The sequence below is a fragment of the Tenrec ecaudatus genome, chromosome 6, assembly GCF_050624435.1.
Source record: "Tenrec ecaudatus isolate mTenEca1 chromosome 6, mTenEca1.hap1, whole genome shotgun sequence".
Taxonomy (NCBI): Eukaryota; Metazoa; Chordata; class Mammalia; order Afrosoricida; family Tenrecidae; genus Tenrec; species Tenrec ecaudatus.
The window spans coordinates 4,711,721-4,728,762 of record NC_134535.1 but is presented as its reverse complement, the minus strand read 5'-3'; the positions used below and the strand labels follow the sequence as shown (position 1 = coordinate 4,728,762).

The window sequence follows — 17,042 nt, the reverse complement described above, 5'->3', positions numbered from 1 at the left end:
TAGGGGTGTCCCCAGCCCCACATCCCCTGACCACCTTCACCAGGGTGCACATCTTCGGGCACACTCAGGCTGAGGGGCCATGCCTGGTTGGTTGCATTGTAGCAGGGAGCACCCGATTGATACCCACAAATATGCACCCCAAACCTTACTAAAGTTCTGGAATGGGAACCTTTTGTGACTGGGAAACCCGAGTCCTAAGTTTCCAAGGGTCTGGGACACCCTGTGTGGAGGAGCCAGGTGTCTTCATGGTCTATGCTGTCTGTTCTTTACAACAGTGGGGTGGGGCCACAGTCATTTATGGGGATCCCATTCCCTACAAAGACCTCTGCACCCAACCCAAGACCAACTTTAAAGCACTCAATGAGGGCTCCCCTTGATTTTCAGATAAGAGCTCAAATGCTTGCCTGGGACCACCCAGGGAGGGATGAGGAGGGGGCCCCACACCTTCATAGTCCACAGGGCTCAAGTCATGTAACCAAACCCTCAGGTCACATTTTGGCGCAGCTACCTCCTGAAGCCTCCCCTGTCCTTTACAGATGGCTTGCAGAGAGAGCAGGGCCCAGGAGGGGCTCACCACAACCTAAGAGCTGGCAGGGAAAGTCCAGTGCTGGTGGCAGCTCGCCCCCAGCAGGTCCTTCCTAAGGTGGGGCCTTGACTTTCCTGAGCAGCGTGCCATCTTCCTGCTCCTGAGGTCCAGAGCTACAGTCCCCAGCTAGAGGGGACAGGCTTCAAGAACTGGGGACAGGGTGAGGTGGGGCTGCCAGCGATCCCCAAGTCGGCAGGGCTCTGGGAGCTTTCATTTGCTATGAGATTTAAGAGGGAAGGTGTTATAGATCAATTTCCACTCCAGTGTTCCCACTTGGGTCTAGCTAGAGGGAGGGACTGCATTCCAATGTCCACGTCTGCCCTCCCTCACGCTGGACCAGGTCCCTGGGCTCAGTCTTCTAATCTTTGGAATGGAGTGGGGAAGGTGTAGAAGGCCAGGTGGCATACCCTGGGCCTTTGAGGGACGCTAGTAACTTTGAGGGGGAGTGGGGAGGCACAGGGGTTAGGTGACTAACGACAGGAACTACTGGAGAGTGGAAGAACCAGCAGCTCCCTTCCCCTCTCCACTCCCGGCCCGGCCCCCAGCGTCCTCAAGGCACGCACCCTTGGCCTCCCGAGAACAAACACCCAGGTACAGGGCCTGCACACAGAACCACGATAAACAGCCTCCTGGGCCACAGACACGCCCGCCTGGCCTGAAGGCTGAGAGCAGGCCCAGACTTCCAGCTGGGCCTCTGCAGCACCAGCTTCCCTCCAGGGCAGAGCTGGACCTCAGTTTCTCCACCTGTGAAGCGGAGGGGGCGATGGATGTGTTCCTTCTCTGGGCATGTCGCTACCTCTGTGCCCTGGGGATCGCGGCTCCACCAGCCGGCCCCAGGCGGCCCTCCCGCAGGCTACTGACTTGCTGGCTTTGTCTTTGGCCAAGTCGAGGCCGGGCTCCCCGAGGCACACAGTAGGTCCCGACAGGTGTGAGGGGCGCAGGGCCAGCGAGGCCTGGGCGCCCCGGGGAGCCGCCCCTCCCGCGGCGGCTATACCGCCCCCCCACCCCCACGGCGAGCGAGGCCGAGACAGATTCTGTCTAAAGGGGATCGCGGCTCAACAGGTAAGGGCTGCGTTCAGGAATGTGGAAATACGACTCGGAGCAGCTACTGCAACCAGCAGCGAGCGCGGCCCGCCGGGCGCCCGCCGGGCAGGGGGAGCGCGGCGAGGGGCCGAGAAGGGGCCACCGGGCCGGGACCCAGCCCCAGGCGGCCGACAGCCCCGCGGCCCGTCCCCAGCCAGCCGGACGAGTTGTCAAGGCAATTTCAACACGTCCTGGTGATGGATAGAGACGAGGACAGTGGCGGGCGGCTAGCCCGCGCGCTCGCGTCCGGGGTGCGCGTCCCCCTGCTGCCCGCGCGCCCCCCGCCCGGGCGCACCCTCCCGCGGCCCGCGCGCGTTCCGGGCTCGGCGCCCAGCGCGCCCGGGGGAGTCCAGGCGCGTCCCACCCCCTCGGGCCTGGAGCCCAAACAGGTGGAAGTAGGAGCCGGGCACGCTCGCCGCTACCCGCCTCCGGGCCCGACCGCCCGGAGCTCGGCCGGCGTTCCCGCGGGGCTGGGCGCAGGTCCCCCCACCCCCACCCCGCAGCCCCTCCACCGTCGCGTTCCAGGGACACTCACCCGAGCTTCACGTAGAGAACGCCAAAGCAGAGAAACACGTAGAAAATCCACTGGCGAAAGTTTCTGTGCATGGTCCGGGGCGGGGGGCTGCGCCATAGACAGCGGCGACCGAGGGGACGCGCGGACCGGGCGGGGTCGGGCGGGGGCCGCTGGGCGGGCGGAGCGCGCTCAGCCGGCGCTGCGGCTCGGGCGGCCGGCGACGCGCGGGCACTCGGCGCGCGCTGCCACCATGGTGAGCCGGGGCCGGCGCCGCGTGCGCCCGCACGAGGGACCCGGGCGGGGGCCAGCGACCTCGGAGCCGGGCGGGCGGGCGGGCGCTGCCTCCGCTGGGCGCAACAGCCTGGGGCCGTGCCCTCCTCTCCGAGCGCCGCGGCGGCCAATGCGTCGGCACTTGTCGGCCTCCCTAGGTGACTCGGGGCCCCGGCAGGCGAGCGGCGAGCAGCGAGCGCCCCAGGTGGAAGGATCCGCCTCCCGCCCGCCCTCCTCGCTCTCCGCGCGCTCTCTCTCCTGGCTCGGGGCCCTCCCCTCCCTTTCCCCTCCCTCCCCCGTGACACACCGACGCATCCGCCCCGAGCCCCCCTCCCCAGACCCGCTCCCAGCGGATCGCCTTCCCGGGACCGGGCCAGGAGGGGGTGGTTAGGTGCGCTGGGGGGAGGGGTGCGCGGGGGAGGGTGCGGCCGGGCAGAGACACCTGCGGAGGGGCCGGCCGCTCCTCTGCGCCCGCGGGGCTCGGGGCTGGGGCCGGGGAACCACCCTACCGGTCCCGGTGGCCACTGGGCTTCCAGTCCTAGTAGGGATGGGACCAGACCACCCAGCTCCGCCATTCCGGGAGCCCTTTCCCGCTTTCCGCTGCCCCCGCCCCAGTCATGATCTACCTGGGATTCTCTGAGACCACTCCCTGGGCCTATGCCTTGCTATCCAGCCCCATCCACCCAAAGATCTGGAAGAGATCACCGGAGCACTCCAGGTCCCCCAACCAGCTCTTTGAAAGAAGCGTTAACCCCGCGAGAGACAGGGACGATGGACAGACAGACCGGCCTGGTCGATGCGGAGGGGAACGGGTGGTAACTGGATCGCCTTTAGCAGATAGATGCCTGGCAGGAGCCCCTGGGGATGCTGGGGGCCCCTTTCCTGCTGGGCTGGTCCAGCCCCCATAGCTTCGCACCGCCCTGGTCCTTGGGCCTGCGAGGTCTCTTCTGTAGTATCCAGAGCATGAGGTCACCCGAAAGGATCCAGTACCCTCAGTCCAGTGGGTGCCTGAGTCTCGCAGACCCATCTGCTGCCAGGGAGAGGGTCCTAGCAGGCTGCACCCCACCTTGCCATCCTTGGAGGATAAGAAGTGGTGCCCCCAGCAGAGTCAGGGGTAGGGGGCGACTAGGAAATGCTGAATGCTCAGAACTGCTGAACCTGACCAGTGGGAGGGGAGTGGCAGGTGGGAGGAGGGGAGTCACCCTCCCCCGCTTCAGTCACCTCGCTTCTGATCCCGCTTCCCTAAACTAAGCTCAGTCTACTCCCACCACCCCAGTGCTGCCATCTCTCCAATCCCCCCAAATCCCCATCCACCCCCACCACCATCTTTGCCCGGACCATGGTCCCGGGTCACTTCTTGTCCTTGGATCAGAGGGCCAGGGATAGCTGTAGGGAGCACAGCGGAAGCTGAGGGTCTCCAGGTGAAAGGGAGGGATTGTGGGGCGCGGGGTCATAATGGACAGGGAAACTGAGGCGCTGAGAGAAGCGCAATTCCCAGAGCAACGCCCCGCTGTCGCCGGGTTTCAGTCCTGGCCCAGACCCTGGGAGCTGGTGTGCAGCGCAGCTGGGTCGGGCGGCTAGCCCGTGAGCTAGCAGGTGGTGCTGGCAGGCAAATGGTGCCACCCGGCGGCGGTGGCGAGCGACGCGTTCAGACGCCGGACCTGTGAGGCTGTAGCCACGCCAGGGTAGGACGCACGCCGGGCCTGTAGAGCCAGGCGGCGGAGGAGTGGCGGGAAGGCAACCTCCGCCGAATGGGGCGTACCCCCAACCCCCACGGCCACCCGCCTGCCGCGGCGTCTATGAATGGGGGGAATCGCCCGGTACTGTGGGCTGTGACGGAGCTTGAAAGACCAGGACGGAGAAGGCAAGCCTCTGCACCCACTCCCATCCAACTGTCCCGGCCCTTATCCCCCACCCCAGGTCCCTCGGGGCAGGAAGTCCGATGGACAAGCCGGAGGGGTGGGGTCGGAGGCCAAGGGAATTCCAGCGTTGGTCTGGGCTTCTGACTTCAAGCGCCCATCCTGTGCCTTAATTCCCCCGAGAGCGCGCGCAGTAGAGCGGGACACCGAAGGGCAGAGGCACAGCCTCCTGCTTCCCCCTGCCGGCCGCGCGGTGAAGCGGCGACGAAAAGTCCAATTGGAGGGATGGGAAAGGAGGTGGAGGTGAGGGAGCAATGTTCCTGGGGACCACTGCAGGACAGGGCCCCCACTAGCAGGCCGGTAGGTGGGCTCTGAAAGGGGTCATGAAAGACTCCAGGGTGGGGAGAGTCAGGGATATGGGAGCTCAGTGAAACTCCCCACCCCTACCCCCACTCTCCCCAGGCCGTTGGACCTTACTAAGGCCTGTGCTGCTCAGTCCCAAGATGCCCTCTACCAATGGCACGGCAGCACAGGGGGTGGGTGGGGGATGGCCAGGGTCTGGCTCCTACTCCTGGGCTGTTTGGCTCCTGGTGAGAAGCACCTCAGCCCTTTGGGGGAAAGGGAGGCCTCTCAGCATGGCTGGGGAACAGGGGTGGGTGCAGGCAGTGTCTTGAATATCCACCCATGAGTCCTGGGCTTATAGATAGACTGGTTTCATGAAGGGAAATTTCAGGGTTCAGCATGAGATTTCCGTGGTCTCTGTGTCCATACCACAGGGAGGCTCCAGGGCAGGCTGAGAGATCCTGGCGCCCGCCTCAAAAAGAGTGTGCAACCCGCATTTGGGGGTCACATGTGGGGCGCTGCTGCTAGGCACTTGCCCTGCACCCATGAAGAATCTAGACTATGGTGGGTAGGGTCAGAAACCTAGCACTCCCCTACACACACACACACACACACACACACACACACACACACACAGTGGTCTCCTGGTCCAAAGCCCCTTCATCTGCTGGGCTGCTGGGGCCACTCCTCGGGCTTCCTTAATTGAGCTTTCAGCTTCAGGGAAGCCTCCGGGCAGCAACCAGGAGAGTCTTCCACCCCCATGAGCCCCATCAGACCTCTCCAGGAGCTCAGCTTCTACATGGGGGTTGTTCGGTGTCACTGAGCCAGTTCTGACCTGTAGCGACCCTGGGAGGGAGGGAGGGAAGGGAGCAGCAGGGCATTTCCAGGGCACGAACAGGCACTTTGTGTGAATGTATGTCGTCATATAATTGCCTGTGTTATTATATGTTGTGTAGACACATGACAGCATGCATTTGCCAAAACTCATGCATTTGTTCGCCACGTTCCAAGTCCCAACTGACGGAAACAGCACTCGGTCCCGCACCATCCTCCCCACTATGCCTTCAGTCTGGGCCCATTGCTGCAGCCTCCTGTCAATCCTTCTCACCCACGGCATTCTTCCTTTCCCCGCTGACCCTCTACGGAGCACGTTGCCCTCCTCCAGGCACTGGTCTCTCCTGACACCATGTCCACAGTGTGTAAGACAAGGTCTCCCCATCCTCGCCTCTAAGGAGCGCTCTGGCCGTACTTCTTCCGAGACAGATCAGTTAGTCCTTCTGACCATTCATGGTGCTTTCGATATTCTTCTCTAGCGCCTCAATCCAATTGTACCCATTCTTCTTCGGTCCTCCTTATTCAGGGTCTAACTGTCACAGGCACACAAGGCAACTGAAAAGCCCTGGCTTGTATCAGACACACCTTAGTTCTCAAAGGAACCTCCTTGCTTTTCAACGCTCTAGAAAAGGTCTTGGGCGGCAGCAGATTTACCCCAATACAATGCCTCTTTTGATCTCTTGACTGCTGCTCCCATGAGCATTGACTGTGGCCCCAAAATACTTGACAGCTTCAACCTTTTCTCCAGGTATCATGTTACCTATTGGTCCAGTTGTGAGGATGTGGGGTCTTCTTGACATTGCATGGTCATCCACACTGAAGGCCGCAGTCCCTGACCTTCATCAGCAAGTGCTTCACGTCCTCACTTCCAGCAAGCAAGAGCGTGTCATCTGCATATCACGGGGCTGTTGATAAACCTTCCGGCTACCGCATTCTTCTCCACAGAATCCAGCTTCTCTGATGATGTGCTCAGCATACAGGCTGAGTGTGGCGAGAGGACAGCCCTGACGCACACCCTTCCTGAGTTTAAGCCGTACCCTCTGGGGCTCCCCATGACCCCGAGAGGGAAATTGAAGCCCTTGTCTGAGCATAGTATGGCCCCTTCTTGTCTCTCAGCTCCATCACTCCCATGAAAAACAAACAAGAAATCAAACCCACTGCCACCGAGTGGGTGTTGGCTCATAGCCACCCAAGAGGATGGAGGAGAAATTGCCCCACGGTAGCAGATTGCCACAGCTTTCTCCCTCAGAGCCACTGGTCGGGTCCAGCTTTGGACTTTTTGTTAGCAGCCAAGCCCTTAACATCTGTACCACTGGGCTCCCAGCATCCCAATTATCACCCCACCCCACCCCTCCCGCGTTATTCCTGCTGTTACTTGAAGAGATCAAGCGAGGTCCTGCCCCCAAGTCTTTGCCCACACTCTGCCCACCAGTACAATGTCTGTGTCCGGTAGCGCTTTCCTCCATCAAACACTCGCCGCCAGTCTCCACCCTGACTCCGCTGTCCCACTGAGGACTGTCTGCCCACGGAGACCTCAGCTACATCTGCTGTGGTCACTGCTCTGTCTCAGGGCTGGGCACCGTGCTTGACTTGGGATCGTTAATAAATGCTGGCGAGGATGCGGAGAGATGGGCACGCTTTGACGTTGCGGGTGGGACACCACTATGGGAATCAGTGTGGCACTTCCTTACACAAATGCAGACACAGGTACCTTAGGACCCAGCTCTCTCTCCACTGGGCACAGACCTTAAAGAAATCAAGAACACAGTGCAAACAGCACATGCACACCTGTGTTTATTGCAGAAAAGTCTATAATAGCAAAAACGTGGAGGCAACCGAAGTTCCCAATTATAGAGGAACGGGTAAACCATTTCTGGGACATTCTTACTATGGAATACTATGCATCCATAAAAAATGACAGCTCTCTTCAACACTGCAAGACATGGACAGAACGAGATAGCATTCTGCTTTGCAAACTCCGTCAATCTTACAGAGATAAATATTTAATGACACCATTGTTATAAGGAAAAAGAAACATGAGATTTATACCAAAGGACAAGACCTGAATGACTCCCGGAGGTCAGGCCTAGGGGCAGGGACAGGGAGAGGGAGCGGTAGGATATTGAAGAGGGGGGAGGGGCAGAGGATAGGGGCGCACATTCACGGAGGATTTCACGGGATCTGGTGATTGATTTCATTTGTTGAGGTGGGCTATGTAAATAAATGCAGCACGCTTCTGCAAAAAACAACATTAAAAGAGAAATTTCTCCAGACTCCTTATCCCTCAGACTGAATTATCGGTCTGAGTGACATTAAACAAAAAAAAAAAAAAACAAGAAGTAAGGAAAAGTAACATTGAAATGAACTTGGAGTCTTTAGTGACAACCAAGTTCATTTAAAACATATGGCAAAACAAAACAAAAAGCCTATAGGATTGTCCAAGAAGGGAGAGAAAAAGGGAAGGGTGATGTTCCCTGCTGATCCCCCACCCTAGCCCCAGCCCTCCCCCCGACCCCTCAGTCCTCTCAGCCTTTTTCCAGCCTGCCCCTGTCTCTGGCATCTACAAGGGTCCCTGGGTTCCACCCAGCAGCTGTGGGTCACACCCCTTCACACCCTAGAGAATGGGCAGGGCTCCTCCATCAGGCCTGAAACCACCTTGTGAAATGACGCCTTGTGGAAACAGAGGCAGAGAGTGAAGGACTGGCCAGGGTCACACAGCTGGTAGGGAGGGGGTGGTGGCGGGGGCCCTTGTCCTGCTCCTAGGGGGCACCTGCCATGATCCCGTTGGATCCTGTGCAGGGTTTCCCAGGCTGTAAAACTTTATGGGATCAGACAGCCTCTTCTTTCTCGTTGTGGAGTGGCGGGTGGATTTGAAACCACCATTTGGTGAGCAACCCAGTGTTTATACCAGGTCCCAATCCAAAGCAGGGGATCAGCCTGGGCACCCCACCCCACAAAGAAAGATGGAAGGAGGGCCTGGAAGAGAAGGTAGGATTTTCAGAGGGTCTCCCAGATGAAGTTTCACTGTCCTTGCCTCTAAGGGGCATTCTGGTTGCATTTCTTCCAAGACACGTTGGTCGGGTCTTTTGGAAGTCCGTGGGACCACCAATATTTGCTGCCACCAAATTCAGTGGCATGGCCTCCTCTGTGGTCTTCCTTATTCAGTGCCCCATTTCCCCGTGCATAGGAGGCGATGACAAATGCCATGGCTTGGATCTGACCCACCTTAGTCCTCCCAGTGACACCTTTGCTTATAACCATTTATCTAACAGGGTCTCGAGTGGCAAATTCGCCTAAAGTACCAGATCTTTTGATCTCTTGGCTGCTGCCTCCATGAGCACTGGCCGGGGATCCAAGCAAGGTGGCCTCCTCGGCCACGGCTCTCATTTCTCTGTCTGTCACGACGTGACTTACTAGTCTGCTAGGTAAGAAGTATTCTTAGTTTCTTTTCATTGAGTTGTAACCCACCCTGAAGACTGCAGTCTTTAATCTTCGTCAGCAAGTGCTTCAAGTCCTCCTCGCTTTCAGCACATGAGGTTGTGTCCCCTGCACACCACAGTTGTTCGTGGATCTGCCTCCAACCCAGCTGCCACGCTCTTCTTCCTCTAGTCTGGGTGCATATGTGTTTGTGTGTGTGTGCGTGCTTGTACTATGCGCGGGTTCAGGAACTCCCTGGAGTTCTCAGGGTGGGGGAACTGCTGAGTGTATTTCAGGCTGCTAAGTCTGACCAAATAGGAACCGCACACAGTGGGTTTGTACCCAGGGGGACAGGGAGCAGAATTCCAAGCGACTGGAATGGTGTTAGTGCCACCATTCCCAAGGGCTGCCAGGCTGGGAAGGATCTGGGTCCAGACGCAGAAAGCTTCAAATGCCAGAATGGTGGATGTAGGGTCACCAGGGAGCTGCCGAGGCGTGCCTCTGTGGGGCAAAAGTTTAAGCACTGGATGCCCAGTTAAAGGACTGACAGTTTGAAGCCCCTCACAGACCCCCAGGAGAGAGGCTTGGCGACCTATTTCCATAATGACCCACCTCAGAAACCCCAAGAAGGTGGGCGGGTGGATCAAGCTGTCATGAGCTGAAATTGACCAGATGAAATGGCAATGGGAAGGTACCAAAGGCTTTTGAGGGGGAGAGGGACCCCAGAGGGTGGCCTGACCTCAGCAAGGGGAACACTGAGACCACCTGGGCCTGGGAAGCTGGAAACACTCAGGTGGCTTTGAGGACCAGCACATGTGAGCTGCACTACTTTGGACCGATGGATCGAAGGTCGAAGGCTCTGGGTTGGCATCCCAGACCCTCTCACTAGACAAGGCTTTGAGAACCCTGTCCAAGGATCCACAGCCGCCCGGAGCAGGAGGTGGCAGGAGAGAGAGACAGGGGTCAGTGGGGGCCCTGGAGATCTCTTAGGGAGTCCCACTGAGCATCCTCTGAGGCTCGGGCAGGGCATGTGCTGAGACAGGAAGACAGAGCTCTGGCATCCCCTGGGGAATGAACCAGGCACCCCCAAAGTCACGCTAGCAGGGTGACACCCCTTCACCTTGGTTGGTTATGTCTCAGCACATCGTGGCAGCCATTGTGTCGATCCAACTGATGGAGCGTCTGCTTCCCCTGACCCCTGGTCCTGTTGTGGGAGCCACGATGCCCTTCTTCAGGGGCGGATGGAGCCCTCCTGACCACATGTCCAAAGTGCGTGAAACCCAGGCCTGCCATTCTCACGTCCAAGGGGCCTCCTGATTGTGCTCCTTCCAACACAGACGCGTCCACGCTCCTGGAAGCCCACTGTCCATTCCCGGTTCGCTCTGGATCTCATCTATTCTGTTGGTATCTTTGGTCCCTCCATTTAAGACACGCCCTCCACCGACATGGCCCCAGTCGGCAATAGGACTCGACATAAGAATCAGGGTGAAGGAGTCACCACCACACTGTAGAGGACACCGCACGCACGCCCAGGAAGAGGGAGGACCCACAGGTAGGGTGGCTGGAGGGGTTCCCAGGGTGACAGGGGTCTCCGTTTTAAGCCTGAGACCATCCCAGGCAAACCAGGACATGGAGGAGGTCAGCCCACTCCGCTAGCTTTAGTCAGTCTTTTCTTGTTTGAATTATGTGAGGTGTGAACCTTTTACCAAGAGCTGCCTGCCTAAACTTGCTCCTCTCAGGCTGATTCTGACTACAGGACAGGACACCCTACAGAACTGCCCCATTGGATTCCAAAGCTGCCATCTCTGTGTCGGGGTCCCGGGAGTGGGTTCCAACTGGTATGGTTGAGCCCCCCGGCGGCAGCCACTGTATCAGTGCATCTCCTTGAAGAGCTTCCTCTTCTTAACCGCCCCTCTCTTCTAGCACACATGACGCCCTTCTCCAGGGTCTGGGCTCTCCTGACAACAGAGCCAAAGTCGGAGTACCTGATGTGACGTCTCCCCATCTTTGTCTCGAAGGAGCATTCTGGCTGCACTTCTTCCAAGACAGATGGGGTTTTTGCTCTTGGTAGCCCATGATACTTTCAATAATCTCCACCAGCCGCATAATTCAAATGCATGAACTCTTCTTCGGTCTTCCTTATTGAGTATCCAACTTTCAATGCCCATGAGGTGACTGAGCACACCATGGCCTGGGTCAGCTGCACCTTAGTCCTCGAAGGAACCTCCTTGCTCTTCAGCCCCTGACAGGGGTCTTGTGCAGCAGGTTGACCTCATCCAGTGTGGCGTTCGATCGCTTGACTGCTGTTTCCATGGGCATTTGTTGTGTATCCAAGCAAAGCATGATAAAATCCTTGGCAATTCCAATCTTTTCTCCATGTTCATGATATTTCCTCCTGGCCTGGTTGTGAGGATGTTGGTTTTTATACACTGAGCTGTGATCCACACTGAAGGCGACAGGCCTTGATCTTCATCAGCAAGGCCTTCAATTCTCCCCACTTTCAGCAAAGAAGGTTTTGTCATCTGCCTGTCACGGGTTGCTGACACGCCTTCCTCCGATCCCGATGCCACATTCTTTTTCACGCAGTCCGCTGCTCAGATGACTTGGTCAGCACACAGACTGGATCGGCCTGGTGAGAGGATACAACCCTGACGCCCACCTTTCCTGAGTTTAAACCATGCGGCGCTCCCTTGTTCTGTTCACACAACTGCCTCTTGGTACAAGTTCCAAATGAGCACGATGTATTGTTCTGGAATTTCCATTCTTCTCAAGCCTATCCATAGTTTGTTATGGACCACATAGTCAAATTCCCTAGCCAGTCAATAAAACAGAAGTAAACATCTTTCTGGTGTTCGCTCCTTTGAGCCCAGAGCCATCTGATGTCGGCAATGAGATCCCTTGTTCCATGTCCTTTTCTGAATCTGCCCTGAACCTGGGGCAGCTCCTTCTCAATGCACTGCTGCAACTGTTGCTGGGTGATAGTCAACAAAGCGTTACTTTTGATATCGATATCGATGGCAACACCACTGATGTTTTCCTATCATTTGTGATGAGCATGGATACAACTATGAACCTCTTGCAGTCAGTTGGCCAAGTAGCCGTCCTGCAGATGTCTTGACAGAGGCAAGCGAGTTCTTCCCTTGCTTCACCAGCTTGTTGCAACACTCCCATGGGAATACTGTCAATCCCTGGAGTCATATGTTTGGCTACTGCTTTCAGTACAGCTTGGGCTTCTTCCTTCTGGACCATTGGTTCTTGCTCGTGCACTACCTCTCGAAATGGGCTTGAGTGCCAACGAGTTCTTTTTGGTCTAGTGACTCTGTGCGCTCTTTCTTCTTCTGATGCTTCCTGCAGCGTGCAGTGTTTTCTTCATGTGGGATCTTTCCCTTTCGCAGCTTGAAGCTTGAGGGTTTTTTTGAAGTTTGGTCAGCTCCAAATGCTGAACATGTTCTTCCTTTTTGGTTTTCTAGCTTCAGGTCTTTGCACACTCTGTTATAATCCTCCGCCTTGTCTTCTCAAGCTGCAGTTTGAAAATTTTCGTTCAGCTCTTTGACTTCATCATTTCTTCCACGTACCATCGCTACTGGAAACTCTACCATTAAAAGACCAGTTTTCAGCGTCTCTTCTGAGATTCACGTTGATCTTTTCTTTCTTTCTTTCTTTCTTTCTTTCTTTCTTTCTTTCTTTCCTGTTTTCTAAATGACTGTGTTAGACCAGGTGGACTAGAGAGACAAATCCAGAGACACCCATATGTGTATAAGAGAGAACTTTATATCAAAGAGTAATTGTCTATTAAGAAAACATCCCAGCCCAGTCCAGATCAAGTCCATAGGTCTGATATTAGTCTGTATGTTCAATACCAATCAATTCATCTTCAGACTCACACAACACATGCAATGACACCGAATGCAGGAAGATCACAGGCCAGTGGGTGGAAGGCTTGTGGATCCAGTGGTGGTGGAAACATCTCAGGGCTGGAGTGGGTCCCCACGTGGCTCCTCCAACTCCAGGGCTCTGGCTCCATCAGTGTCTTGTCAGCAGGAAGATGAAGCAGAGAGTGTGGGTCTGGACTCCAGTGAGCTATTTATCACCTTAGTGCCTATGAATGCAGCCATCATGGTGCGACCTGATTGACAGGCTAGACTCCACCTATTCACTCTTAATTGTCTCAAGTTGACACCAGATTACATAACTACCACAATGACCTTTGGTTTTCTTCCCGCATGCTGTTCTTGATGTCGCCCCACCACTCATCCAGTCTTCTGTCCTTAGCGTTCAATGCAGCAAATCTGTCCTTGCGATGTTTGCACAGTTCCGGTGGGGTAGACTCTGGTTGCATTTGGACTCTCGTGGAGTTGTTTTAATTTTCTTCAATTTCAACCCAAAGTTGCAAATGACAAGTCGGCTCCTGACCTGACTTGACATTGAGCTGCTGACATTGAGCGCTTCTTCCCACAAGTGCAGTCCATTGGATTTCCGTGTCTTTCATCCGGAGACGGCCACGTGGAGAGTCGCCACTGTGTTGTTGAAGAAAGGTATTTGGGGCGAATAAGCCATTGCTCTGACCAACGCTACCAACAGCCGTCAGCTTCCTTCTCATCATCGAGGTCCCCTCCCTCGGTTTACAACTTTCTCCTTCCAAATGACAAAGAGTTTTGATGACGTGTTTAGTCCATGTCACACCGAAGATGTTGGTGTCATTCTTCAATGTCCATATCATTAGCTTTGATTTCCTGGTAGACTAATAGATACTCTCCTATCACCGACAGCACTGTGCTTCAAGACAGATCGCGACATGTCCTTTCTACTGATGCGTGTGACACCCTTCCTTTTGACTGGCCATTGCCTCCACAGTCAGCCCGTGACTGTCGGGTTCCCAAGGGCCGACACAGACGTCCCACGTCAGCTCAGCGATGCCTACAGTACCGGCCCCTATGCTTCACACTGCGTTTGAGAAGACCGCCAGTTTTCCTAGATTCACACTTGGTACGTTCCAATTATAAGTCGGTATTCACAGCGCTTTCTTTCTTCTCATCTTGAGTTGTAACCCGCCATGTCACTGGGTCCCTCTATTTCGGGAAAGGCAAAGATGTCACTCTGAGGAGCACGGTACGCCTGACCCAAGTCACGGTGTTTTCAGTCACCTCCTGTGAATGCAAACTGCCCAGTGCATAAGGAAGGCCCAGAGCAGGGGTGCTCCACCTTCCTTATGCCAAGACCCTGCCATACAGCTCCTCATGTGGCGGGGACCCCGACCATAATGTTATTTTCCTTGCTACTTCATTACTGTCATTTTGCTACTGTGATGAATCCGGTGACCCATGTGAAAGGGCCATTTGACCCCCAAAGGGGTTGGGACCCACAGGTTGAGAACTGCTGCCCAAGAGACACGGAGGTCTCTGGATGATGGTGCTAGCTAAGGACATGCAATGTGCCACAAAGGTCAGGATATGAAGAAATCTATGTGGACAGACATACAGCCAGCAGGAGAGTGGCAAGGATTAGTCTCCTGTGTTCTGACAGTGACACCGTGATGTGGCGGCCACGGGTTCATACGTGGCAATGAGTGTGAGGATATTTCCTGAGGTTGTGCATGGGGCTGATAGGAGTCCAAACCTAATGCACAGCAGCACCCGACAACAACAATCTTTAGTGTTCCCACGACCTGCACTAATAAATGTCCTACTTTAGGGATGTCAACCATGACAGGACATCGCACCTTCTATCCAACTTCTCCTGTGCAGACACCCCCCCCCCACTCTCTTCACAGACCTAGAATACTCCGAAGACCTTCCAATACAGGGGCTGGGTCAGTGGTGGGCAGTGAAGATAGAAAACAAAGCCCAGTAGAAACACCTGAGTGGGAGAAATCCCCTTCACTGTTCTACATGCCCAAACATTCGGAATGCAGCCAAAGCTGAAGGCAGAGGCAAATACATTGCTTTTCTTACTGAGTGATGAGAATAAGTGAGCCAAATGTTCAGGTTAAGAGTTTTTACAAGTCGCACCCAGGATTCGGTGAACATTTTCTGCAAAAGACATGCATTGAGGGGCCACACACAGCCTGTTCCTTCTTCTCCTTTCCCTTATTTTTCTCCTTCTCCTTCTTTTACCACTCTTGTGAAATCCAGAGTTCACTCTTCACATGGAAATATTGCCCCTGCTATTGCTGCTCATTATTCTGTTTGAGCTTATTGCTGCAGCCACTGTGCTGACCCATCTTGCTGACGGCCTTCCTCCTTCTTACTGTATTAGTTAGGATGCCAATTCAAGCAACAACAAAAAAGTTGGGGAGTAGGGGGGAGAGAAAGCATCGATTCATATAACAGAAAAGCCCCAGGGCAGTGTGGCTTCAGGTCTAGCTGGATCCAGGACTCAAGTAAAATCACCTGGGATTTCTGTCGCATTTCCCCAGGTTTACTTACTTAGGATTCAGCCTCCTCACGCACGCTTGAAGACTGAGTCAGAGATGGAGCCCTCTTCTCTCTGGGTCTGGGGGAGGTCTCCCTCATGCTCCCCGTGCAGAGGGGCCCAGGGTCTGGCTCTGGGGGGACATCCCTCACCCTTCCCAGCACCCCAGGCTGGGAAGCACCCCAGGAGGTACAGCAGAGGGGTGCTGTCCCCACTACACCACCATTGTGACTGCATTGAAGTGTATGTCTTTCTCACGGGAGGACCCTGGTGGTGCAGTGTGGTAAGCGACAGACTGCTAAGAATCTCAAGGTCAGTGGTTCAAACCCACGAGCTACCAAGAGGCAGAAAGATGAGGTTATCTGCTCCTGCAAAGACTTACAGCCTCGGGAATCCCAAGGAGCAGCCCTCCTCCGTCCTGTAGTGTGGCTACAGGTCAGCTCGGTGACAGTGGTGAAGCCAGACAGTGTGGTTAGGCGCCCTTGAGTTGGTCCTGACGCAGCAACATTGTTGCATGCCACCTTCACCAGTTATGTGAGAGCCCCTGCTGAAGCCTCTGTGGCAGTCCATCTTGTTGGGGGTCTCCCTCTTGGTCGCAGACCAGCTGCTATAACAAGCACGATGCCTTCTCTAGGGATGGGCTCTGGCTGGTCCAGCCTGTTCCTGTGGGATGGGCCAGTTGCCCAGGGAGGGAAGAGCATGTTTCTGAACCAGACTGGCGCCACAGGAAGCTGGATGAGCCGCCGGAAGTGTAATCAAATCTGTGGCTCTAATCCTCTTGCCTGGTTCATCTTTTTTGGCCTTTGTCTCGGGCAGGGGGTCAGGGTGCCAGGGCCCTCGAGGCTCCAGGGGACACCCTGCATCCTGACCACCGGCTGCAACATTCCCTGGAAACCTGCATTCTGAGCATCCCCACTTGGAGGGGCAGGGGGCACTGCTAGCTCACACCCTGTATGTGATAGATCAGGGATCTGGATGTGGGCAGCTGCCCCCAGTGCCCATGGGGCACTCTGGCATATTGGGGACACTGGGGCCTCTGAAGAGGCACACCCCCCTCTCTGCAGAACTGCAGCCTCAGGTCCAGCATCAGACCAGCTCCTTACCTGCCCAACCTGAACACCAGGGCCTTTGAGGAGGTAGGTGCCCAGGAAGCCCTGACTCTGCTCCTGGCTCCACACCTCACCCACGAACGCTCCCTGTACAGTAGCATGGGGGGTCAGGGAAGGCTCCCAGCCAGGCCTAGAGAAGGCTTTCCAGCCCTGCAAGCTCCAGGCTTCAGTTTACTCTACTGTGAACTGGAACCTTCTCCTGGACAGCATCCCCATTTGGGTTAGGGAGAGATGCAAGAGGAGAGGATGGGTAGGCAGCTGGGTGGATGGACAGATGGATGGGTAGATGGGTTGTTGGGTGTGTGGATGGATGGATGGAAAGATGGGCAGGTGGATGGGCTGTTGGGTGGGTGGGTGAGTGGATGCATGGATGGATGGACAGAGAGTGGCTGGGTAGATGGATAAGTGGGTGGATGGATGGATGGAAAGGTGGGTGGATAGATGAGTGGGTAGATGGATGAATGGATAGATGGATGGATAGATGAATAGGTAGTTAGATGAATGGTTGGATGGGGGATGAGTGGGTGAATGAGTGAGCATATGAGTGAGGCATAGGGCTCCAGCGGCTTCCCTGCCCCCACTCAGTGCCACTGAAGGGCAGAGTTGGGCACTGGTCT

General features: G+C 55.9%; 1 protein-coding gene across 1 annotated transcript in view; it reads right to left on the bottom strand.

Moving 5' to 3' along the window:
• WNT7B (Wnt family member 7B) overlaps window positions 1-2,275 on the bottom strand; it is a 46,280-nt gene extending 44,005 nt beyond the window's left edge. Inside the window, exon 1 of the mRNA XM_075552652.1 lies at window positions 2,205-2,275. Coding sequence (XP_075408767.1) covers window positions 2,205-2,275 — 71 coding nt within the window. The remainder of the gene's footprint in view (window positions 1-2,204) is intronic.
• Between the last annotated feature and the right edge of the window lie 14,767 nt (window positions 2,276-17,042).